The sequence below is a fragment of the Bombyx mandarina genome, chromosome 09, assembly GCF_030267445.1.
Source record: "Bombyx mandarina strain Sakado chromosome 09, ASM3026744v2".
In the NCBI taxonomy this organism is placed as follows: domain Eukaryota; kingdom Metazoa; phylum Arthropoda; class Insecta; order Lepidoptera; family Bombycidae; genus Bombyx; species Bombyx mandarina.
In genome coordinates, this window is record NC_143216.1 from 630,195 (window position 1) to 656,496 (window position 26,302).

General features: G+C 37.8%; 1 protein-coding gene and 1 pseudogene across 5 annotated transcripts in view; both read right to left on the reverse strand.

Annotated features, from left to right (window-relative positions):
• Positions 1-26,302, reverse strand: part of hlk (hulk) — a 40,789-nt gene that overhangs the window by 6,788 nt on the left and 7,699 nt on the right. The window contains exons 2-25 of one of the 5 annotated variants that reach the window (XM_089729620.1): positions 23,640-23,822; positions 19,484-19,624; positions 19,218-19,250; positions 17,829-18,011; positions 17,202-17,345; positions 16,770-16,952; positions 16,400-16,531; positions 15,791-16,105; positions 15,307-15,621; positions 14,858-15,172; positions 14,284-14,472; positions 13,752-13,892; positions 13,067-13,387; positions 12,437-12,619; positions 12,123-12,173; positions 10,955-11,212; positions 9,172-9,303; positions 8,103-8,426; positions 7,404-7,592; positions 7,055-7,192; positions 6,162-6,260; positions 5,309-5,623; positions 5,073-5,229; positions 4,117-4,283 (exon numbers count right to left, since the gene is read on the reverse strand). In XM_089729620.1, the coding sequence (XP_089585746.1) occupies positions 4,117-4,283; positions 5,073-5,229; positions 5,309-5,623; positions 6,162-6,260; positions 7,055-7,192; positions 7,404-7,592; positions 8,103-8,426; positions 9,172-9,303; positions 10,955-11,212; positions 12,123-12,173; positions 12,437-12,619; positions 13,067-13,387; positions 13,752-13,892; positions 14,284-14,472; positions 14,858-15,172; positions 15,307-15,621; positions 15,791-16,105; positions 16,400-16,531; positions 16,770-16,952; positions 17,202-17,345; positions 17,829-18,011; positions 19,218-19,250; positions 19,484-19,624; positions 23,640-23,822 (4,608 nt within the window). Of the gene's footprint in view, positions 1-4,116; positions 4,284-5,072; positions 5,230-5,308; positions 5,639-6,161; positions 6,261-7,054; positions 7,193-7,403; positions 7,593-8,102; positions 8,427-9,171; positions 9,304-10,954; positions 11,213-12,122; positions 12,174-12,436; positions 12,620-13,066; positions 13,388-13,751; positions 13,893-14,283; positions 14,473-14,857; positions 15,173-15,306; positions 15,622-15,790; positions 16,106-16,399; positions 16,532-16,769; positions 16,953-17,201; positions 17,346-17,828; positions 18,012-19,217; positions 19,251-19,483; positions 19,625-23,639; positions 23,823-26,302 lie in introns of all 5 variants that reach the window. The other 4 variants (XM_028187978.2, XM_089729619.1, XM_028187980.2 and 1 more) reach the window with 4 other exon arrangements.
• Positions 2,449-3,967, reverse strand: LOC149502280 (uncharacterized; annotated as a pseudogene).

A 26,302-nucleotide genomic window follows, 5' to 3' on the forward strand; every position in this document is an offset into this window, starting at 1 on the left:
TATGTCAATATTATAGTTTTGTGTCACACTTTGTATAAGTTTTATAAAATCTCCAGAGCTTTGGTTCTTAGATGTTAAAATAAATGCATATCTTGTAAAATGATCTACTAAAAGATGCATATATTTTTTTGTAGATCGTGACCCTCCAAAACCTCCAACTGTGTCAATAGATACTATCTCGAATGGACGTGTTGCTGGACCCAAATGTGACATTAATCCAAATCTTGACTTTCTTCTTGACTTATTCCTTATACAAATTTCACAATTTTCACAAATATTTTTAATTTTTGCGATCATATTTTTGGCCTCGTAAAAAGGCGTAATTTTTTTTATTAATTGCGATCTCCCTATATGGCAGTAGCTGTTGTGAACAGCTTTTATGAAATTCTTACTAAATTCTTCTGTAAGTATGATTTTTTTTCTTCTTCTGTTTAACTTGTAATATATTCCATTTTCGAAGATATGTTTTCCATTTCGTAGATCTGTATTTGTGTTCTGATCATTTTTTATGTCATTTAGGCTTATTAAATTTACCACTCTTAAAAAATCATCAGTGTTTTCATAAGACTCTAGAACAGGATTTCTGCTCAAACAATCAGCTTCCTGATTCGATTTTCCTGGATAATATTTTATTTCAAAATTATATTGAGATAAATAGTACATCAAATCCCCTAGTTCTTCATCAGTTCTGGCTCTAACATTCATATTCTCTAATGGTTTATGATCTGAATATACTATAAATTCTCTTCCCATAAGCAAGTGCTGCCAATATTTCACAGCTTCTTTTATTGCCAGACATTCTAGATATATTGCCTTCTTTTTCTTCTGGGCCTCTGTTAGTTTTTTTGAAAAATAAGAAACAGGTTTACTTATACCATTTTTTTCTTCTTGTTTTAGCACCGCTCCCACTCCTTTGATACTTGCATCCGTGTAAATATTTATCGGTAATTCAGGATCGAAAATCTTTAAAACTGGTTCTGAACATAGCAGTTCTTTTATTTTATCAAATGACTTCTGACATTCTGTAGACCAGATAAACTTCACATCCTTTCGCAACAGATTGTGTAACGGGTCTAGTATAATTGCACTATGAGGTACAAATTTGTGGTAAAAGTTTACTTTTCCTAAGAATTGACGTATATTTTTTCTTGTTTCTGGAACTGGGAACTTTTTTACAGCGGTTAAGTAATCTTTTAGAGGTTTAACTGAATTATTTTCTATTATATGACCTAAATATTTGGCGGAATTATTTGCAAAACTGCATTTCGAAAATTTCAGTCTAAATCCTTCTGTTAGTATTGCTTCCAATAGTCTTGATAGGTGCATTAAATGCTCTTTAAAAGTGTTCGAAAAAATTAAAATGTCATCTATAAAATTCACTACAAAACTCGAAAGTTTATGTTTCCTAATTACGTTACTCAATATTCTTTGGAAAATGGCAGGCGCTGTCTTTATTCCAAATGGAAGACACGTCCATTGAAAATGGCCTTCTTGTGTAACAAATGCAGTTTTGTATCTGTCTTGAATTTTCATTGGAATTGACCAAAAAGCTGAATTTATGTCAAGGGTTGAAAAATATTTACAATTTACAGTTTTTACCATCAAATCCTCTATCAATGGAAATGGTTGTAATTGGGGTACAATTATTTTGTTCAATTCTCTGAAATCTATACATAGTCTTGATTTTCTCCCATCTTCTTTTTTATATGCCAGAGTTACTGGAGCAGCAAATGGGCTGTAAGACTCCTCGATCAAATTTCTTTTTAATAGTGTTGATATTTGGGTTTCTATTTCTTTTCTATCTTCAACCGTGCATCTGTAGGGGCGTTTGAAACAATACTTATCCACCATTAAGTCAATATGAGCTTCATAATCTTTTACTGTCCCCACGTCATACTTATCTTTGGCGAAGACTGCTTTGTATTTTTCTACTAATTTATTAATTTCCGACTGCTGGTAGGCATCAAGATGGCTTACAACTATTTCAAATCCTTCCGAGTTTATGTGTTCATTAAAGTTAATCTCACCATTGTATGTAGAATTAATTTCTTTTTTTAATACTTCAGGTTCTGAAAAACCTCCTTCATTTCTGTTACTTAGTACATTAGGAATTTCGACAGTTGTAGGAGAATAATTATAGCTTTTTTTATCTTTCAGATTTTCTTCTGAATTGTAGCATTGTTTAATTTTTAGTTCTTCCGTTTGTATTAGTTTGAATTTTTTTATACAATCCAAACCAATTAAAAAATCATAATTAAAGTTGACGTTATCTATTATAAATACATCCATAAAACCTTCAATATTATAGATTTTTATTTTTAATGTTACAATACCTTTTGTTTTCTTCTCACCATTAATAATTTTCAAATTAACTTTTTCTATATCACCTGAATTTTCTTTGGGTTGTATTTTCAATAATTTTGCATTGATCAAAGACACGTTTGACCCAGAATCATAAATTCCAGATACTTTTAAAGTATCATTTAATGTTAACTTGACTTTTATTAATGGTGGCACCTCTAGTTTTTTGGATTCTTCTCATTTAATTCGATTTCCAATTCAGAATTATTTATGTTTCGTACAACTGTTTTTTTATTATTTTCCTTAAACCAACAGCTTTCTTCGGGATGGTAACGTTTACCTTTTTTTTCCTTTAAACATATTAAGCAAGGTTTTATTTCTTTATTTTTTCTATAATAATATGTAGTATCGGAATATTTAATATCAAATTTATTATCAAATTTATTTTTCCCTACAAGATGTTCTAGTCTTCCGATTTCGTTATAAAGATCTTCTGTTCCCTGTATGTTTTCCCTATCTATTTTGTCAGCAACATAATTAGGTAATCCGAATGCTATCAGGTCTATGAGTGTCCCAGTATCAATCGACTTCCTGACTTCTAGCAACAATTTTTCTTTCTTTAAAGCATAGTCAAGTAAAGATCCAACTTGATATTTGAAAGCTAGAGCATATTTAACGGGTGACCAGCCTTTGCTTGCAAATGTCCTGCAAAAATTTTCTTCCCATTTTTTCCATTCTGAGTCTATATTCAATTTCATTAACATCAATTATACCAATCTACACTACTGTACTCCAAAAAAAATTTTAAAATTTCTATTTTGTTTTTGTCTTCTATTATTTTAAAACGCTCACATTCCTTATTGAAATCTTTAATCCATTGTGAAGCGTTTGGATTTCTCCCAGAAAAATTTTCAATGATGAATTCCTTAGAAATTTTGTTTAAATTTTGAGTTTCCGTTTTATTTATTTTTTCTTCAAGCATTTTTTCTAATAATTTTTCAACGTTCTGATTCGAATCGTCAATAGACTTAGCATTGCTCTCCGAAATTTCTTCCAAATAAAAATCATCAAATTGTAAATTTTGATCCTCGTCTAAATAAATTCTTGACATATCATTTGTCAAAGTAATCCATACTTTTCTGGTTTGGTGTCTTTTGTTTAAAGATTTTTTTACCTTTGCATAATTTGAAGTTTTTGTAATTTCTTCATGAAAGTTGGCATTTTGATATTCGGTTGGTATCCCAAAAATCTGTCCATCAGGTGTAGCAATTGAAGTTATGCATATAACATTTGATTTTCCATCTTCCGTTGATTTCACAGCAAAATCAAACCTTAATTTTTCCATTTTATTCATGGTGTTGCAAAAAATGTTGTTTTATAATGATATTGGGTACTCCAGAATAAATAAACAATAAAAGACTTAATTGCGTTTTCTGTTATGTGTATAATGAGAAAACAACATTTAAAGCCCTTAATTTAATAAAATTATTATATTAACAAACTGAACTTTCTTTTTACTTAATGTCAAACTTCACTGAATGACATTTAAGAAAAATCCTTTTTATAAAACTAAAGAGTTTTAGACTATGAAGGTTTTTCTTTACACGTATTTCATTAGAAAAATTGGTACCCGTCTGGGGTTCGAACACCGGTGCATCGCTCAACGCGAATACCGGACGTCTTATCCTTTAGGCCAGGACGACTTCAAATTCTTTGACTTCGAATTATAATGTACGTGTAACTGTATAAATTTTTGTATTTAAGTCCACGGTCTCTTAGACAGTAAGAAAATAATAATAGCATAGCTTAGCTTACAGAAGAACACAGCGAGCAAGTGTGACTCGTACAGCAGCCTCTCCAGCATGCGATCATTGACGGACTCAATTTCATCAGCTAGTTCCCGATTGTCGTCATCGATGAGCCACTCCAGGATAGACTCTTCGTTCTGTAGGTCACCTTCAAACAGCAACGGATTGCCGTTCCTGCCAAACCAACGATATAATTACTATTAACTTTTTTATTATACAATTTCCATTTCTTTATTTTCTCAAGGACAACTTTTGTGAAAATTTGAACGTGCGTCTTTTCTAGATTATGTGCACGCACGTACAAGGTCATAGCAGAGTTGGAGAAGCTGATAGGGATGGAGCTATCGATAAACGTAACGTAACGTTGATTGTTTTTATGGTATTTGTCTTTGTCTATGTTCAAAACATCTATACTAATATTATAAAGAGGAAAGATTTGTTTGTTTGTTTGTTTCGAATAGGCTCCGAAACTACTGGACCGATTTGAAAAATTCTTTTTCCATTAGAAGCCGACATTGTCCCTGATGAACATAGGCTACTTTTTAATTTTTTTTTTATTTTTTTTTTTTTGGTTTCATGTGTGTTTTAATGTTTCCGAAGCGAAGCGAGGGCGGGTCGCTAGTAAAAAATATATGCGATCGATGTTATTACTTATTTGGTCACAACACTACAACTATCAAATTAGAACTGTCATCGAGAAAATAAAGAAATGGAAATAGTATAGTGACCAGCATTAGGTATGTAGTTATACCGATTCCTTGGGTTTTTTTTATTGCAGTCGACAGTAGCCTGTAATGCTTAAGCCTATGAATATGGCCTGAGTAACAAACAAAAACTCAGCACTCGGAATGAACATGCTTAACCCAGTATGCCACGGACGCTTCCAGGTGGACTCGACGAAGGGGAGCTACTGACCATCAAGTTGATAATCTTTTGATGATTTGTAAAAATATGTTTTTATACCTGAAATAGACCATAGCAGGGAAAGTTTTGATGGAGTATCGCTTGGCTAGTTGCGGATCTTGGATCTTGACCATATGTATCCCATATACGTCACATTCATCATCAATGCTCTCCAAGCCTTCGAGTATGTGCTCACATATGTGGCAATTAATTTTGTCTGAAATAAATTTGCTTTCAATATCTATAACAACTGTAGCTTATTTATAATTTTCAGTTTCATAAACAACATGACTTACAAAAGTAAACGGCCAGATATTGCGTTTCTTCAACCATTTTTTCCAGCATCACCCTAGTAATAAGTTCAATACGATCTTCAGTCTTCTGTGTAATCAGCCATTGTAAAACTTCCTCTTCCTCAGTCAGAGACCCTTCGTACACATTAGGTATGTTGTTTTCGAAGTAGACCAATACTGGAAAGTCTGTTACGCCGTATGACTCGGCTATGGAATAATCTTGGGTCTTAACGAACTTAATGCCGTGTCTGTCGCAGTCGTCATCGATGTTCTCCAGCTCCTCCAAGATGCCGGCGCACTGCTCGCAGTCAGGACCGTCTGGAAGTTCCAGATCTATTGCCAGTTATAGTGTTACGAAAATCTGTGAGTTAATACAAGTGGCGGAAGCACTGTTTCAGTGTTATCTAAATGAAATCAATTTAATTTGTTTTTGTGACCAATTAACTCACTTATAATATTGACATCGGGGGCCGACGAGAACACAGCCCGTACATACGTAAATGCTTGCGGTCGTGAATTGAAAACAGTAATGCCAACAGTGCAGCCAAGTCGCCACCTAACGCAAAACTCTTTACGGCTTATTTCAAGTACTTGTGGCTTTTAACTTAACGTGAAGTAGAAACCTTTTTTATTTAACGTTTTTTTCTCAATAACGAAAACGCATTTAAGCTTGGTGCCACTATGAAAAAAAATCATAAAAATATTTTTTGTGGGATTCTAAATGCACTAATACTAAATTTAGAGGAGGATATAACAGTTCCAATAAATGATAGTCTAGTGCAGTCCATGCAACATGCAGGAGTTGAAGAGACTACATCTAGTAAACGTGAAGACATTCCAAGGGGGATAGATGTACCCTCTGTTTCCAGTCCTTCATCCTCATGAAGTTCCCTCTCTTTCTTTTTCAATTTTCTCATAGCTCTATAATTGCATATTTCGCACATCGTTTTGTTCCCTATTAAAAGTAATGATTAATAAGCATAATGTTACTTTCTAACATTTGAGGGCAGGGCACGTCACCGGCCCCACAGGTGGTCACTACTATCTTCTTAGCCGGGAAACATCTTGGTGCTCCGCTTGAACCATCGCTGTACCAATGCAGTTGAGATATCGATTATATGTCTGAAGGTTGGAAGCGGCATCCGTGGCGCGATGTCCCATGGGTTTAGGTATTCGACCAGCATTGACTTCGAGTTGTTCGGTTGGTGGATATGCTATCTTAGTTAAATATTAATTATCGTAATTCTCCGTCTGTGCGGCATAGACTAGCCAAGCGACGGTACTGGATCCCGCGTACTTCGTACATTTTTTTGTTCTGTGGATTTTATTAACACGACCTTATTCGTTTATTTCAAAAGCCATACACATTGCGCAGTTTAAAATTACTTGAAAATCAAAATACGGTGTGCATTAGATCTTATTGTTACTAGCCTTTTTAGATTTAGATTAGAAGCGCCAACAGCTAAAGTCTCTTGCCGAAACTCATAAAAATTAGCAACGAGAAAAAGCCACCTCGAGTCGTCTTGGGGTGAAAATCCATATGTTACTTTGGACTGATGATTATTGTGTCGCGTCAAAAATAGGCATGACAGAGATAACGACTCGAGTGAGGTCTCAACAGGTATACCACCAGTAGATCACAGTCGTTTTAGAATGAAGCACTTAACGTTGGAAATTTAGCGTTGTGTTAAAATGTGAATGCGTGTAGAGTAGAAGTGTGCAGTATTTCTTTTTTCTATTGGTACTTACAGAAGTAAACCGCCAATGATGTTGACTCTTGTATCAAATCGAGTAGCTCCTGACCTTCGAGAGCCTCGATCACGTCTCCGGCTGGATTTTTTTGGGTCAGCAACCAACTCAACAGTTGCTGCTCGTCGTATAGATCACCTTCAAATTAAAGTACCTTAAAGTACGCTAAATAAAAAAGACAGTATTAGGGCAGAGGCAGGACAGTATTAGGACAGACTTTTTGACGTTCAACAACTATGTACTTTCATTTATGTTACATACATAGTATAAACTGTGAGCTCGTACTATTCAATGAACGAACGGTTGCTTAAGGTCGCTGCTCCATCTATGAACATGAGGTGATCATTACCAGCGTATATAACAGGATCCTTGGAGCCCAGCTTGAAGAACAGGACGGCCGGCAGCGCGAACACGCCGTGCTCTTTGGCCATTTGTCTGTCGTCGATCTTCACAAAGTTGATTCCTGCAGCGTCAGCGTCGTCGTCGATATGCTCTATCTCGGCCAGCACTCTAGGGCATTGCTTGCAGTCATTACTGTCTAAAACATGTGGTATGTGCAATACAGGCTCGTGTTTATTTGCTTTTAAGATTTAAAAGTTTTTTGGAACGAAGTTCCTTATGGGACGATGCGAAGGGGTACCCTAACCGGGAAAAAACGTCCGTAACGTAAGATTTTTATTATTTATGTATGGTCTTAGTATGATGACTATACAGTGTCTATTGTATAATCTACGTGATGACGGTTATTACTCATATAAATAGCTGTTTCTTTGTATATTATCATTATATATTTTATAAATATCATTGTGAATAAAATAAAGTTGATAACTTTGTAAAGTAGTTTTTTTTATCAATAAAAAAATCATAATAAAAAATGTATACCCGAATAATTATTTTCTTTATACCTCGAATAGAATTTAAAATTAATTCCTATTCCTAATAAAAGTACTCACGTTGAAATGTGGACTCCGATGACCAATTTTCACGAGGTAGATCGGAAATTACATCTACGCAATTAAAAAATAAAAAAAAAATGTTGCACACTCACAAAAGAACACAGCAACGTAATCCGACGTTTGTCTTATCTTCTGAAACATTTTCCTATTAACTTTCTCGATGTGATCAGTCAGCTCCATGTTTTCTGGATTCGTCAGCCAGTCCAGTATCTCTTCTTCATCGTCAATGTCGCCATCGTAATTAATGTATTTAGTTTTTCTGAAATAGGTAATGCCCGGCGGATTGCGGAAGCCGTATTTCTTGGCCATCAATTTGTCGCTGCATTTTGCGATTTTTATCCCGTACTGAGCCGCTTCGTCATCTATCAGCTCCACGTGCCTCAGAACTCTTGGGCTTTCTGGGTCGTCTTCTTTATCTAAGTTGATTTGAAGAGAACTTTACAATTTACCATTTAGTATTTACGTAACAGCAATATAACGGGTAATATATAGGTAACGCTGCCTATTTATTTTACAGGGAGGAATTCAATCGCTCCTGATATAAATTATGCACTAAAAATATTCGTTAGCTAAGCTCAGTTGCTCATAATGGATTATGTAAAATGGAAGCAGATGACGTTAGATTGCTTCGTACAAGATCGTAGTAACGCAAACCGCGAATTCAGATAATTTACCTACAGTGCATGAGAGAAAACTTAGTAAAAATAGCAACGAATTTTTTTATTACGCTTTTGAGTCAAAGTTCACCAGCGCTAGCTTTGTTTTCAGTGTCGGTTGTCTTACACCCGGTACAAAAAGGATTAAGATTATTTTAAAATGTCAGATCAAACCGAAGATATTTTTGAAGTGAATTCTTTAGCACCGTTGTGATTTGAAACGTGACGAAACGAAAAAAAAGTGTAAAAGGAGAAACATATAAATAAGTACATAATATATAGGATTTAGCTAAAGTCTTTAGATAACTATGTAATGTGGCTATCCACGCAATGGATCAAATAAAATCACTTATAAACACACAAGAATACACCAAACCGAGAATTTTGTTGATTTTTGAACACAGCATAATCAAACGGCGTTTATATTGACTACTGCATGATGATATTGACAGAACTGTCGTGATCGGACATTGCCCAAGAACAAACTTATATTGAAATCACTTACAAAATATAACGGCTAAAAACTCTTTCGTTTCGATATATTTGAACAATTCATCTCTGTCTATTTCTTCAATGCTTTCATCTTCTTTTTGTTTCACCATCCAGTCGAGTACCTCAGATTCGTCCAAAAGATCTCCTAAAAAGTTTTCATAATTATCTTCAGCTAAAAGATTTACTATTCTATCACATTCATAAGAAACCACATCCATTGGAAATGAAGAGACTCACCGATCCAAATCCGACAAAATTCATGCGCGGGTATAACTAGTACGCCATCAGCATGCTGACATCATTCGTCTCGGAATTCATTAATGACAATTTTTATAGAAAAATGCATTTATTTAACAAAAAAAAGTTACAGCGCCGACTCAAAAATACAACGAAACATATATATATAATTTATAAACATCCATGCGGATTACCGATCACACATCGCAACTTACACATCGAGACGACAGTCTCACGGCGCCGGCACTGTCCCGGTCGACGCTGCACACGGTCACTAAGCCACGATCCAGTCACCGTTCTCGCCGAACCCGTCGATTACGACGAAGGGTTCGGCGAGTAAACTAACCCATAGCCAACACAGCCCACTGAGTTTCTCGCCGGATCTTCTCAGTGTATCGCGTTTCCGATCCGGCGGTAGATTCTGCGAAGCATTGCTCTTGCTAGGGCCACTGTTAGCGACGCCTCCTGGTTTGAGCCCCGAGAGCTCACCTACACGTTAAGGTTACGCTGACATAGCCTCTCAAGGCTATCAGCTTAAGAAGGAAAAAAAAAGCCACGACCAAATCTAAAGCAACACGGTAACATGGAAACGAACCGCTTTTGTGATCGTGTGCAGCATTTAAACAATATAATTAATTATAAAAAATAAAAATGGTAATGAATTTTTACTCAAGTAATTCATAATAATTCTGAAATACGGCTCTGAGCTTTTCAAAAAATCTTAATCTATTTTGCCTGAAATTAAACCGTTTTCTCTTTGAAGACTCCATTTAAACGTTAAGATAATAATTACAATAATGAAATTCAATGAAGACTAGAAAACTATATGAACATGAAATCCTTACAACAATCATAAGTCTTTCAAGATGACACGGCAAAATACAAGATAAAATGCCCACAGGTTTGGGTTTTGCATCGTTCGATATTAAAATTCTAAATATTGGAATCAATTTACAATCAATTAACGATTTGTACAGCAGATCCTAAAATCACTATTCCAATATTGAGCCTTCACTCATTCAAATGTTATTGGTATTTAAGACGATTTTTCGACAAATTTAATTCGGAGTGCATCTACACAATTTAGCCGGCAGAAGCCGTTGTTGAAACAGTCCCTCTGCAGTGTAACGACAACCCTGCTGAGTGCTCGCAGGGGTTCAAGGGACACGAGGTTATTCGAGAAGCTAGTTATGTTATTACAACAACAATTTTTCGATGCAAAGTTAGAATGAACTAATTTCTATAGAGAGGTGAAAAGGTTGATAGGGGACACAGACTAGGATTAAGATAACATTCGTGTCCACTTGATGCCTCGCGTGCACAGCCCATTCTTCCACTGACGTAGACTGTAGCTCTAGTATGGATGTTGTAAGAGAGGTCGCAGTAAGCGTGACTATTGTCGATTTTTAATTCAGTGAAGTAACACAATCCTGATGTCATTTTGATTTTAAAGGCAATTTTTCCTTATCTCTAGCATCTTGGGTTTCATCGAACTCAATTACAACATCCATGATAGCTCTGTCTCTACCACCACCAAATATTGTCCTCTTCCACTACACCTTTTTTCCCTTTAGAAGGTTTGTCGGGCTTGGCGAGTGCCTTATTTTTCCCTTTAGACGGCTTTTCTTTTTCCTTTTCCTGCTGTTTGGGTTTTCCCTTTTCTTGTTTCTCCAGTTTCTTGGGTGGCACCTTGGTCGGCGTGGCCTTGGCTACTTTAGTCGGGCTCTGAACTTTAGTGGGACAGCACTGGTATGGTTCGTAAGTCATTTTTGGGACGGCCGGTTTCGCCCCCAATCCAATGTAGAAACAGCGATCGCCTGCAGTCAATAAAATCTTTGTTTACAACCCGTATTTACACGACAAATATATAAGTTATCTGATAGTTAATACTGTGCATATTTTGGGATTATAATTTGCGCGCTATTACTGAAGCGCCATTAAGTCTAAATAGTTTGTTAGTAAGTACAAGAATTGAAAACATTTAAAATCGGTAAGCGCGAATGACTGCAGGCGATAGCTAGAGTGAAGTGTGGGTTCCATGCGGACAACATATCGACCATGCAGATGTGACGGCGGGGCATCTCCGTGCGGGGCTCATCTCTCGGGGCCAGTGCTACTCGTTATATTCGTTACCTGTGAACATTCGTTTTATGCGAGCAAAGAAACTGTCATCATCACTGTCGTCATATTCCTCATCATCTTCATCATCATCATCATCATCGTCGTCCTCGAAGAAACTATAATAAAAGCTATTAGTTTTCTTCTCAGTTTCCTTTACGTGTGCAGTTTGAAGTTGAATCTTATCACTGTGGTCCCCGTTGTCTTCATCACCATTAGCTTTGCTCTGTTTTCGAGAGGCAGTTCTCAGTGCTTTATCGGTTCCGGAAGGCGCACTCCTGTCAGCGCCCAAGTGTTGGTGACGCTCGCGCCTCACATGTTGCGAAGCGTGGGCGGTATCGTGCTCGCTCGTGCGCCGATGCCCCGAAGGTCTATCATCATCTGCATTGGTCTTCGATTGAATACTAGCTTTATTTTTACGTCTGTTGCTATCTTCACCTGCAGGCATTAGTAACTGTCATGCAAAATGACACAGCTCAAACATCCAGCACTTAAGGCATAAATAACAGTTTGTTTATTACTATCGTAAAGTCAATAGAGAATGATGTCATGCACGTATTTTATTGCTAAATTAAATAATTATTTTACTATGCGGATGTGGGTTCTTACTTTTTTGATCTACAAGCCACTGGAGAACCTTATTTTCGTTCTTTAAGTCACCTATAAATAGAACATGGTGTTATTAAAACATGTAAACACATATCGGTCAGTTTAGCTCGGCAGATGAGCAAACCAAACTTAATTGTTGATCAAACCATTACCAATATTAATACACTGTTAACGGTTTGTCAAATCTGAGCTGATAATTTTAGTAAATTTTGAAACATTCGACGCGTGGCCAGTCTCCGCGGAAAGGTTCATCTCAGGGTCAGAGGTGGACCAGGAGACTGAACCGTTCGACTCCCTGTCGGTGGAATCCTTACCATCGTACATAATTGGAACACCAGTTTCGTAATAAACCAAAGCCGGGAAACTGAATATTCCTATATCGGTAGCTAGCTTAGAATCCTTTGACTTTACGAATTGGATGCCGTGCTTGTCAGTGTCGTCATCAATAGTCTCCAGCTCCACCAGGATGTCGTCGCACGTGTCACAGTCTTCACTGTCTGTAAGTGAGAAATACAACTTACTAATTGGTTACTTTGTTAACTTAAAGATCTAAGGTTCATTTTCTTATTAGCTCGCCAAAGAAAGAAGGATAAAAATCAATCAAAACCAAAAATACGTTCAAGATAAAAATCTAAAACTAGGAGATTTTACAAATCTTAAATTTCTGGCAAAACTGCGTTTGCGTGTACATACATACAGTTTTGATGTGTACATCTAAAGCGGTGGGTCAAACCAAATGTTGGCGGCGACGCATCGCTATAGAGTAGTTACTTTAAATGATTGATAAATAAAAACTTTTCCTTGAAAAAAATTTTTAACTTTTAAGTTTCTTTTTGTCGCGTTTATTTACTGTCTTAACTATCGTTTTATGGATATTACCTGTACAAAATATTTGTTCCTGCTCACAATTCATTTAAAAGTTACACAATGAAATAAAAACTTACAGAAGAAAACGGCCAAATGTTCAACATCATTGATTAGGTTCTTCAGAGTCTTCCTGTCTACGTTTTCAATGATATCCGGTTGTGAATCGTGCAGATCTAAAACCCACTTTAAGATAGCTTCTTCGTGCATCAAGTCTCCTTCGTAGATGGTCCTGAACTTGTGCCTGTAGAAAGCCAAGGCTGGTAATTCTGGGAGGTCGTATTCCTTGTCGATGCCGTTGTCTGATGTCTTGACAAAGTCGATGTCTTTTTCTTCACACTCGTCGTCAATGTTTTCCAATTCGCTTAGAATCTTTTGAGACTTCTTGTCACCTTCTTTGTCTGTAAAGAAGCAATGATGTTCATTCAATTCAGATATATTTGATTTATCAAGAGCTTTTTTTACTGAAGTTTTTTTTTGGGATGCAAGGGTTGCTGTCCCTCCAAAAGCCCTTCGAGGTACAGCAGAACAGAGCTTATTGAGTAGAAGAGCATCATTACTGTGCAAATTAAATAATTGAGATTGCGGTACCAAGCCATGCTGGCTCAGAACACGCTCTACTAATAGCGTGCAATGTAAGAATTGGACTGAGAATTTGGGAAGGATAAAAATCGAATAAAATACGTGCGAGCATATAGATTACGAACAAACAAACACATATATATATTGTGGATGAGATCTCACAAATTGAAATGAGAAACTTACAGAAGAATACAACGACGTGATCGTTCTCTTCTAGAATCTTTTCAAGCATTTTAGAATTGACCTCTTCAATTTTGCCAGGAATTTCCAATGTGTTCTCGTCGGTTAGCCACGCCAATACTTCATCTTCGTCTTCGATGTCACCTGTTTCATGAAAAGAAATTAAGAAAAACAAACGTTAATAGACAAGTTTTCCAAGTCTCTGTTATGTGTAGATATTGTATGAATCACTTACCATTTATCTATAAGTAGCTATATTTTAAACATTTGTTCTGTAGTGTGTCTTATAGAAGTAAATGGGATAGCTCAGTTATGCTAATTTACACGTTGAATTTAAGCCCAATGGATTTTTGTCTATTCATAAAGCTTATAAATTCGTAGTTGCTTCATTTTATAAAGTTTCTTTAGTGTGAACTATTTAAATAGGTAATGAACCTTATAGTCTGAAATTGACTCCGCCATAGATGTGGCCAAACAAAATATCGAAGAAGTTAGAAGGTGATCCCGAGAGCTTATAGACATAGAAACGGTTCACCTTTGTAGACTAACGGGTCCTTGTTCCTGAAGAACACGAGGGTCGGGAACGTCTTGATGCCGTACTTCTTGGCTAAGCTGGTGTCCTCGGTGGTCACGAAGATAATGCCGGTCTCATCAAGCTCGTCGTCGATATTCTCCAGTTCATCCAAGATGTTGTCGCATTCCTCGCCTTCCTCGCAGTTACCGCCTTAAATAAATAAATAAAACATTAACTATTTTCTAGAATTGAATCTTCTTAAATTTTTTAGCAGGGTCGAGGTTAGGCAGACCTAAACCAAATAAGGGACTGATATCCGGAAAGAAGACACTTGTTGGCTGACACTTGTGGCTAACAGGACGAAATGTCACAAATTTAATTTTAGTCACATCTTTTTTAAATGAAACATTTAACTCATACCTTAAGTATTTGCGTTAATATTTGTCATACATTAGAACCATTTAGCCCTTTTTAATTTGTTGAATAGATGGGTGTTCTTAGAGTTTTAATGTGGCTGGCAAATCAAACGCTCAACCGAGTTGCGTGGATAGGAGGCGCTACGAATGAGAATAACTATAATAACCAAACAACTCACTGAAATACACAACAACATATTCGTGTTCCTCAATAAGATCGACTAATATCTCATCGGTGACTTCCTCGATGGTCGCGCTGTTCTTCTGTTCGATCAGCCATTCCAGCACTTCGTCTTCGTTCATGAGGTCGCCTTCGTATATCGCCGGGATGTGCTCCTCGAAGTAGACCAGCGTGGGCAGATGATCTATGCCGTATTCTTTGGCTTCTGCATCGTTGTCCATTCGCACAATAACGATGCCTTCTTTCTCTAATTCATCGTCGATGTTCTCAAGTTCGTTGAGGATCCTGATGTCTTGCTTGTCGTCTTTGTCATCTGTAAAATTATTTACCAAATGAAATATTTAATTGCAATATTTTTTATTAATAAATATTAGGTTAAATATTCGTTATAAAATGTAACTATGATTTTTTATTAATTTGAAGATAATGTTATAAATAACGACTTACAGAAAATAACCGCCAAATAAGGAGTTGTTTCGATGAGTTTGTCCATCATTTCGTCCGTGACTTCAGGGATTTCACTGTGCCGTTTCTGATGCAGCAACCATCCAAGAAGCTCTTCTTCCTTCATCAAATCACCTTCATAAATATGTGGGATACCCTTTTCAAAGAACACCATGGTAGGGATGGTTTCAATGCCATACTCTTTGGCCTCTTTGTCGTCATCTATCTTCACGAAGGCGATGTCATTTTGATCGCATTCATCATCAATGTTCTCCAACTCAACCAAGACCTTTTGGCTTTTCTTTTGGTCCTTGTCGTCTGAAATTAATTAGAAGAACTGTATTTCATTTATATGTCAGTTCTTGATAAAACAGACACGTTTAAATATAGAGTTAGCGATCTAATAATGGAACCGTGAGGTAATAAAAACCTGGCATCGTTTCAAGCGCGACAATGTTAGAATTGTGGAATGAAGAAAAATGCTTACAGAACAAGACGGCCACGTACGGCATTTTCTCAATGATGAGGTCCAGCATCTCGTCGGTGATGTCTTCGATCTCGTCGCTCTCGGCTTGGTGTTGCAACCATTCTAATACTTTTTCCTCTTCTTCAAGGTTTCCTTCGTAGTACGTGGGTATTCCCTTTTCAAAGTACAAAAGCGTCGGTATCTTTTCGATGCCGTATTCTTTGGCTTCCTCGTCGTTGTCAATTTTCACAAACGCAATGCCGAGCTGATCGCATTCGTCATCGATATTTTCCAATTCGTTGAGAACTTTCTGTGACCTACGATCGTTGTTATCATCTGTTGAATTACAAAGATAGTTTTCATTTCATTGTGCTTCACGAGTTTAAGAATACGGATAAACTATCCGCATCTGTAGGACTAGTACATCCATTTTGTTTTCCTACATAGTCTTCTCCTAATTCGGATTTTAAATATTGTTAGTTATTTCTGCATGAAAGAGTTATGCCGGTTCAAAGTTTGGTCGTGATTCTAAGATAAAGAAGACTTCAAACTTCTACATGGGTTATAGGTACCACATAAAATTAAGTAACTGTAAGTACCTATGCTATTAAATAAGAATATTATACTGACAAAACAACACGGCGACAGTTTTTCCGTCCTTGATGAGCCGGTCCAGCATTTCATCGGTGACATCTTCAATCTCATCCTTCTCTAGTTGGTCTACAAGCCACTCTAAGATTTCTTCTTCGTTTTCAAGGTCTCCTGCAAATTATAATTAATATAATGGTTATTACATTTGAATTTGATAAAACTCTTTGCGACTTGTGGCAATGTTAACAAGAAAGGCGTTCCCTCTGGCTTGCTACAATATCAATGAAAATTCGACCTAATGTCGCAAAGTGCCTGGTGAATTTTGAAGCAATTTAGTCTCTGAAGACGTATAGTAACAACCTAGTGAAAGTGAGTTCTAGTGAAAACTCATTGGAAAACTTTTACTCACCGTCATAAACATTTGGTATTTGCTTCTCGAAGTAGACGATGGAGGGTAGGTCATCAATGCCGAAAGCTCGCGCCGCCTTCTGGTCGTCGATCTTGACGAACTGGATCCCGTGACGGTCGCAATCATCGTCTATCTTCTCCAACTCATTCAGAACAGTCATTGATTCTTCGTCGCCGTGGTCGTCTAGAAATATTACAGAAATCTCCAAATCAAATCAAACTTATAAAGCTTCTAAACAAGGAGTAAATTCTTGCAAAAAAATATATAATTTCAAAATCATAAAACAAAAGTTTCAATTCAATAGGTAAACAAACTCACCACATAATTGCATGAATAGCCTATTAATTATGAATAAGAAATTTGATGTTAATTAATCCAAATATTTATTGTACAAAGTAAGCCGATGAAAGGAAAGCATCAGATTATACTCACAAAAGAGTACAACAAGATGATCGACGTTGATAATCAGAGTATTCAAGGTCTTGGCTGTTACGTCTTCGATGACGTCCTCTTCATCGCCAGTAGACTTGTTGGCAATCAGCCACTCCAGCACGTCCTCTTCCTTGCTCAATTCACCTGAGACCAACCCAATATACCGTATTAAGTACCGCAAGTAAACTTTACCCAAAATCCATTTCTTGAGGAATTTTAGCGGAGCCGTTGTACAAAATAGATTTTTCATTAATACTCTATTTTAAAGTCGGACTTAATGTATCTACGTCACACGAGTTCTATAATTTATTTGATACAATATGTATTCCGGTTTAAAAAATAGCATACGCTTAAATTAAACTTTAGATGAATCCAAGGCAAGGATTAGTTCAAGTTATTTTAAGATTCTACAACAGATACAGGCTACAATCACGTGAAGCGATCAAACTAAACAGACAATACATTACATGGTTTATAAGCTAATATTTCTCTAGAAGTACCAAATTTTCAATCAGTGGCAGTTGAAGCGTATCAAGAGGAGTTGACGTAAACCAGTAGCAAGAGTCTGGATTCAGCTATCCGGTTTCGCAATCCAAACGTCAGAGAACGTAAAAATGACTCACAAACCTTCATAGATAATAGGTATTTGATGCCTATAGTAGACCAGTCTTGGCAGTTCTCCAAGACTGTACTCCTCGGCCAATTCCTCGTCGTGGATCTTCACGAAACCAATCCCGAGCTGGTCGGCCTCGTCGTCAATGTTCTCCAACTCTTGTAGAGCCTTCGCACATTTCTTACACTCCGGCTTGTCTGGAAATACGATTTAATCTATGAGTTTAAGTGGCGGGCTTTCTTTGGGATCATGCTCCGGCAACTCCTTGAAGCAGTGAAGTTAAGTGCATCGCCTAAACATCCACTTTTGTGTGTTAGAGAAACAGTGTGAGAGAGAACATTTGAAAATAAAAGCGTGTTTCGTGCATTTTACTAGTCACTTGTGCTGGAATAAAACGTAAAGCAGGAATCGTTTTTGATGTTATTATAGACTCGAAGTTTGCATCTATTTTTGTTCTTGGATATTTGAAATGTACTACTTAAACATTGTTTGTGTATTCGATTTGAAGCTTGTCAGATGTTTTGAACGTTTGGCTGCTGTTGATTATAAATAGATGACCGTCGTCAAATGCCAGTTGTCAGAACACGGCCTTCCATCAGAGAATTGGGTCAAGGTCATCAAGAATACGGATATTTTTACTGTTAATGTTGGGTTTTTAAGACTACTTTGTAGCGTTTGTTCATTAGCGGGATCTGTAAATCCATTTTGCATTCGGATAAGCGACGTTTGACAGCGTAATCACGATCGGATCGCTCGTCAATCCCGGCTTGCTGCCGAGACGGAATTAGAGCTGCGAAAATAGCTCACGCGGAGCGATAGTGCAGACGTTTTTGGTTCTAGACTATAAACCAGCCAGACATAATGTTTCCAGTCCAGACATGATGGCCTGTTGATTGGTAGAAAAACTAATCATGAAACTATGACCGTTACTAGATTGATTCATCAATCAGTATCCGCCCCCGTGGTTCAGTACTATTGATATTTAATATTAATACTTTAGAATTATTATATGTACGTTTTGATTCTTTGGAATGATTTACGAGTGCGATCAATCAATCGTTGTACTACTCTCTAAGCTGTATTATACTATATCTGAGCCAAGTCAACCGTAAGGAGTGTTATTATTTTGTTTCTAGTTTAAAGATCGAGCTGTAGATCATAAATACTATGCGTGCTTAGTTTGTGAGCACCTGTACTTAAATCATAAGTTTGTTCGAAATAAATATTCTTATTCGTAAACTGATCGTGGACACTCCATATTCACAAATTATTTATGCAGACGTTTTAATTCGCGTATCAAGCTAAAAGCGCGTCTCATTCGTAAATCTGTTTCTAGTAAGCGAGAAGAATTACAGCCACAACGACAGCTCACAGCAGGCACGCCAGCCCCAGCTCTTACTTACTGTTTGAGGGACCGCAACTTTTGTGATCCGGACCTACGCCAAAAACACAGTCAAACACACAATTTACAAACGTTTCTTCTACCCATTACCGACAATTACAATGAATCGACGAATAACGAATCAATAGATCTACATACATTAAAAACAAAATTGACATCTTAGAAATTGTTAGTTGAAATAAAATGATTCGGGTTTACCACATTTTTTTCGTATCTGAATGAATGAAAACTCATAGTGACTCGAATGAAAAGCACTCCAATACTTACAGAAAAGCACTGCTACATAGTCTGTCTCCTCGATAATTTTCGACAGAATCTTTTGGTTAACCTCTTCTATCCGGTCAGGAAGGTCCATTGCTTCTAAGCTCGTCAGGAAATCCAGAACACTTTCTTCGTCCATGAGATCTCCTAAAATTAAAACGTATCTTGAAATTACTGACATAAAATAAATCTAGTTTTTTTTTTTTTTTTTACTAACAACCACACCACGTTAACCGGTCCCGTGATAAGTTCGTAAAGAACTTGTGTTACAGGTACCAGATAACGGATATAAATGTAAGATTTTTATTATACACATACATATATTTAATATACATCCATAACCCTGGAAAAGACATTTATATTTATCATACAAATATCTTCCCTTGGCGGGATTCGAACCCGCGACCCCCTTGTGTAGTGACCATGTCACTTACCACTACACCAGACGGCCGTTTGAAACGTCACAATGTTTTCTTGTGACCACATTGAACAGCCTCAGTATTACAAGACTTAATCCCACCCACTTCAATATCCTTAACCGGGAATCGTACTTGGATGCTTCCTTGCAATAGTTATAATCACTAACCACGTAACAAACGTGGATACAGAACAATACTAATTTATTTTACATTTAACCTGCTAACTGTTTCCTGTAACCTAGGAAAATATTTGTTCGAATGCTCTACAATTTCATTGCTGAAATGGGTAAACCCAAATAAAGGCTTCGGTAGTCACTTAACATTAGTTAGGCATTGAGCTCAAGCTACCGACCATTTAAACAGTATTTTCAAAGTTATATCTTTGCAAGGGTCTCTGTTTCTAGTTTTGTCGATGTGTATCACTCAATTTACACAAAATTGTCTTTAGATTACTGTCTTTAGATTATTGATTTAAGATAACTGCTGTCATCTGAATATAGTATGCAGTTGATTGGGTTTCGTGAGTGACCAGGTAGAAGAATGCATCATACCGCAAACCCTTTACAAGGGAGCAGCAGAGCTGGGAGTGGAGGTTTATACAAAGTCTGGCAATGAATATTGCTGTTGACTGACTCGGTGTTGCAATACTTAACGTCCCTGACTGTTACGCCGAGGGTCGCGGGTTCGACACCCACATCGAGCAAACATTCATGTGATGAACAGGTTTGTTTGCTCTTTGTCTGGTTATCTATTTTATCTGTATATGTATATATTTAAACGTATACTGGGTGTTCGGAGACCACTTCCGAAAACGAAGACAGACGATAGTACTATTGACACCTTACTAACACTGCATTTTTGCAAAACACTTATAATCTATTTATTTGCTTAATCAGAACACATTTTAATCTAAGAGCTGGTATTACAGACATTGGGTCTAATTTAGGCAATAGTCTCTCACAGACTTGGATTTTTGATGTAATTATGTTTTTCTTTGTAATTTTTATGATAGAAAACAATAAAAGTAAAAATGAATTAAGGAATCCGAAAAAATCTGTCTGAAATTAAAAAAAGAACATTATCGTGTGCTAGGTTTACTCTGAACCACGACTCGTGTTCTAAAAGATAATTTGGGAATTGCAGCACGTAGAAGACACATAGTCCTTTAAGAATTTGAATGAAAATGCTATTATATCAATGTAAATTTTATTTTATTGCCTTTTTAGGCAGACGAGCATACGGACCACCTGATGGTGAGTGGTTACCGTCGCCCATGGACTTCAGCAATGCCAGGGGCAGAGCCAAGCCGCTGCTTACCGAAAACATATAAAGCATATTGCAGTAATAAATGTTATAATATCGTTTTTTCGCATTAAAAGTGTACAATTTCCAAAAATATACGAAATTGAGTTAATATGCAGAATCATTTAATATCACCAGTAAGTATTTTTTTCATAAAAGTACTGTCAAAAGAGCGTAGTTTAGTTTTTTTTTTTTAGTTCACCTATATTTTGACTGCTATTAACAAAATTAATACATAATTTTATCTTACTTTGAGAGACAGATAATGTAATTACTAGTAAAAGATAAAAAATAAATGTTGCAAAGATGATTAGTATTAAAAATATCACATGTTAAACCTTTAAAACACTCTCCTGTAAAATTAGTAAGTTTTGAGATTATACAGTTTTAATGCGAGAAGACGATATGTGAAGGATAAAAACGCTGTTTTTCCTATTATAATGAGTACCCAATTCCCTGTGAGCCGCTATACATGATTTTAGCACTCGTCACAATAAAAACATATTCTACACTGCATTCTGGATCCAATGACTACGTCATGAGTGCGGCGCGGGTGTCAACACAACTCTGGCATCTGCGTCGTCATAAATCATTCGTCAATGATACGGAATCATTCTCACAGCGCGTGCGGGCTCGAAGACGCCCAGCGCTTTCAATGTACGGATAAATTTAATTAAAATTACGCGTCACACGTGCACATTATCCTTACCAACGTTGTTACATTTTGTTCTATTATTTTGGAGTGATCATTAAAAATTAACTATAGGAATATGCAGATTAGTTCTGATTGTGAAGCCCACGTTTGTGAAGTGGATAAATAATTAATATATATTTTTTCTGACTGATACTAAATTAATATCCAATGGACACACTATTGTGTAATTAATAATAATTGAAACACTTTTGACCAAGCCGTTGGTCAGATCAGATAACTGCGCTCACTGGACTCTCTGTTGCGACCGCCCTGAGAGAAGCCGAAAACCGAAGGAAATGGGAGCTGATGGTACAAAGAGCCACGAAGGGCTCTCAGGGACACGTCCTTCAGGAATGAAGTATGCGACTAAGAAGAAAAAGAAAGAAGTGGGTCATCCACAAGAGCATATTCCAAAATGACCGTTTGTCATGGAATGAAAACCATAATTTTCCAATCCTGCCTATTGCACTAATTTCTTCAGGTTTCAAAGGTAGTCGGAGGCTTTCACGTTATGATCTGTATTGGCTACGCTGACCACTTAACACAAAGAGGAGCGTTAGCATGTCTACCCATTTAGAGCAATAAAAAATTGAATAATAATGAATAGTCAGAGACAAGTTACTCAACTCTCTTAGCCAACCAATCTACTACTATGAGAACCAGAGACTGTCATACATACTTAATTTTTATTCTTATATTAAACATCCAGACTAAAACCAAACACGCTCTCAGAATGATTACCCGACGTTGATCGCTAACCACCTTGTCACCACTCAAACACGACCAAATTTCTAATGCCAACGTCACATTTTTAAACATGGCCTAATCAACCCAATTTTCATTCTATTTCGGTACGAATTTAGTCCAAAGCCGTTAGATTACGTTCTGCGATCCAAATTAGTTAACAAAACCTCAGTGCAACCTTGGCATTAAGACAATCTTACCTACAAATACACTCTTTGATCTATTGTTTGTAGGTAAACATAGTTTTTTAGTTTAATGGCGGATCTGGCGTTGGCTAATTTACGAAAGCTTCACAGCTGTTTGTTCGTTAGACATAACGACTTCTCCGTGAGGTTAATGAGTACATTTTAAGTGCATTCTGTGGTCTAACTCCTTGTTTTGACCAGTGTGCTTATGAATTGTTATACTATTTCAAGAAACCAAAAATAAAATATTGGAGTGCCTTTAAATGTCGAATATTTGTTCGCTTTTGTACCATAAAAGAGACATATGCTGTCTCGACACTTTTTGTAAATAATAATGTGTTCTACAGAGTCGTAGTACATTATTTTATTCTATCATCAATAGTTTTCGCAGGGCACGCGACGTAAAGAATATTTTAGGTAATTATTCTACACCTTGGGTTACATTATTGGAGTTTTAGTAAGGATCCCTAATTTAAAAAAAAAAAGATTCTAGAATATGTCACTTGGGGATAGTGTAGCTTCCGAACAGTGAAAGAATTTTTCAAATCGGTTCAACAGTGTCGGAACCTATTCAATATAAACAAACAAATATTTCCTCTTTATAATATAAATAGATTTAAACAGTTTTGTGGGTCATGCACAAGGGCACGTTCTAAAATGACAAAACCTATGCGTTCGTCATCGAATGGAAACCATAATTTTCCAATCCTGCCTATTTCTAATGAGGAGCATTGCGTCAGGTTTGAAAAGTAATTGGGGGCTTTCGTGTTATGATGCGTATTGGCTATAGTAGATTAGTATAGATGATGTTAACGTGCCTTCGTAAATGATCGGTTCCTTCTCACGGAAGTACGTGAGGGCGGGGAATTTCGTGATGCCATACTGCTTCGCGAGCCGCTTGTCGTTGATCTTGACGAAGTCCACGCCGAACGTGTCCGTGTCGTCGTCGATCTTCTCCAACTCATCCAGCACCTTGTCGCACGTCACACAGCTCCTTGCGTCTGTCGGATAACATAACATTATGATTAACACATTTTTCCTCACTAGTTTTACTCTAAACCTTTTACTGGTGGTAGGACGACTTTTTGTAGTCGTTGTGGCCTAAATGATAAGACGTCCAGTGCATTCGTGTGTAACGATGCATCGGTGTTCGAATCCCGCAGGCGGATACAATTTTTTCTAACGAAATACGTACTCAACAGATGTACACGATTGACTTCCACGGTGAAGGAATAACATCGTATAATAAAAATCAAACCCGCAAAATTATAATTTGCGTAATCACTGGTGGTAGGACCTCTTGGGAGTCCGCACGGGTAGGTACCACCACCCCTCCCATTTCTGCCGTGAAGCAGTAATGCGTTTCGGTTTGATGGGTGGGGCAGCCGTTGTAACTATACTAAGACCTTAGAACTTATATCTCAAGGTGGGTGGCGCATTTACGTTGTAGATGTCTATGGGCTCCAGTTATCACTTAACACCAGGTGGTCTGTGAGCTCGTCCAACCATTTAAGCAATAAAAAAAAATTAATCAACCCCAGTGTATCTATCCCCAATTATATCAGTAAAATCCTTTTCTTTAATTTTTTTTTTGGTATTATTGGGTGGAAGAATTACCGTGGCCCGAAGGCCTTTCCAGTTTGACCAGGACAGTAGGCCGAGCTGGGGGAGAGCAAGCTCATGATAGCTCATGACACCCGTTACCCTACTTGAGACGACGGAGTTAAGGTTTCCAGTTTTCGCACGATTAGTTTGCAGCATAATATACATTTAATCTTCCAATAAAATATCTTATTCTTCATAAGTCTATAAGATAGTAGATGGTTCAGACATGAGACTAAATGATGCAATATTCATAAACGAAATCATTTTCATTAAAATCATAACAAACAAACATATTTTCAACACCCGCTCTTACTATTAACCAAACCACAATTCTTAATATTTTCACTAATGAAACTGGCCTCGATGTTACTATCACGTAATCATATTTGAAACCTTACGGCTCTTATATGGCGATAGGCAAATAGGACTGGACTTTGCCGAATGCCGTTACCCGAGGATTGAAAAAGTTCTTGTCTCCGGTTGGAGTCGATAAGCGAGATATCATACACTAGCTTTTTTTTTCTACCCAATCTGAGAGCCTTGAGAGGCTATTTCAGCGTAACCTTAACTAGTAGGTGATCTCACGGGGCTCAAACCTGACGAAGTTGCTAACACGAACCCCAGCAAGAGCCGTGCTTCGCAGAATCTACCACCGGATCGGAAACGCGACCCACTGAGAAGATCCGGCGAAAAACTCAGTGGGCTGTGTCTGAGGGTTAATTTACTCGTCGAGCCCTTCGGCGCAAGCGACGGGTTCGACGAGAACGATGACCGGATATACTAGCGCCTTTCATCTACAACAAAAATCGCGCTTCCTCTGTGCTCAACAATGGGTGTCATTAATAGATGTCATTGATATACAGGATGAAAAGCGAGAAAACCGAACCTTGTGAAACGCCAGTCTTAATGGTAACGGCATCAAACAAGCCTACAAACGATTATAATCTCTATAATAATATGACAAGAGGATAATGCTAAATTACTTAATCAGTTTACTGACGCAGCGTTGTTGGTAGCTTTTTTTTTTTTTTTTCCACAGGAGAAAATCGCCGGATCCCCACCCGCGCGGCAGGTGGGGTATGTGGGAGTTGAACCTCACTAAAAACTCCTGCCGCTCACAACCGGCGCCCTACCTCGGACCGGGCCGGAGCCCAGTCGGGGCTATTGAAACGGCGGGACAGGGTTGACGCAGAGCACATTACATCCATCCCACCGTCCCACGGACGCCGGACCGGTGGCCGCCAGCGACACGACCACCGGTTCCCTCGTTCAGCGGGCCGAGAGCCCGCTTTGATGGCGCCGCGTTACACCTTCCCCCAGAGCGGTCGGGGGAACGCGGTCTACCATCACCCGGCTTCCTATTGCGGGTGAGCGTGCAGAGCACGCCACCCCACGTCTGGGTCCCTCCACGCACAAAACGGGTGGGACCCCTAGCTCTTAGGGGGCCAGGTCACGGATACGACCCCGGTCCCGACCCCCTGCTCGGCGGCGGCGGGTTTCTGCGTAGTGAGGAGAGCTTTCCCTCACTCGCCCCGCCGCCTCCTTCTGCGAGATGGTGCACTCGCAGAAGTCGAGCATGGCCTTCCATGACTCATCGCCGCCAAGCATCGACGCCACGACGCCAGGCAGCGACAAGTCAGGTCCTATCTTTGCGACCAGGACACGGCGCTGCACCTCCCAAGCGGGGCAGACAGCGAGCGTATGCTCCGCCGTGTCCAGGTCGTGTCCACAATGGTGACACCTCGTCGTCGGAGCGTTGTTGGTAGCTTAGGCAGTATTTATATATATTAGTTTTTATTTTACCACCTGTTTCAGTACCCTGATTCAAATCCCTTCTAATACTGACTTCACTTCTCAAAAATGCTGATCATCAAAC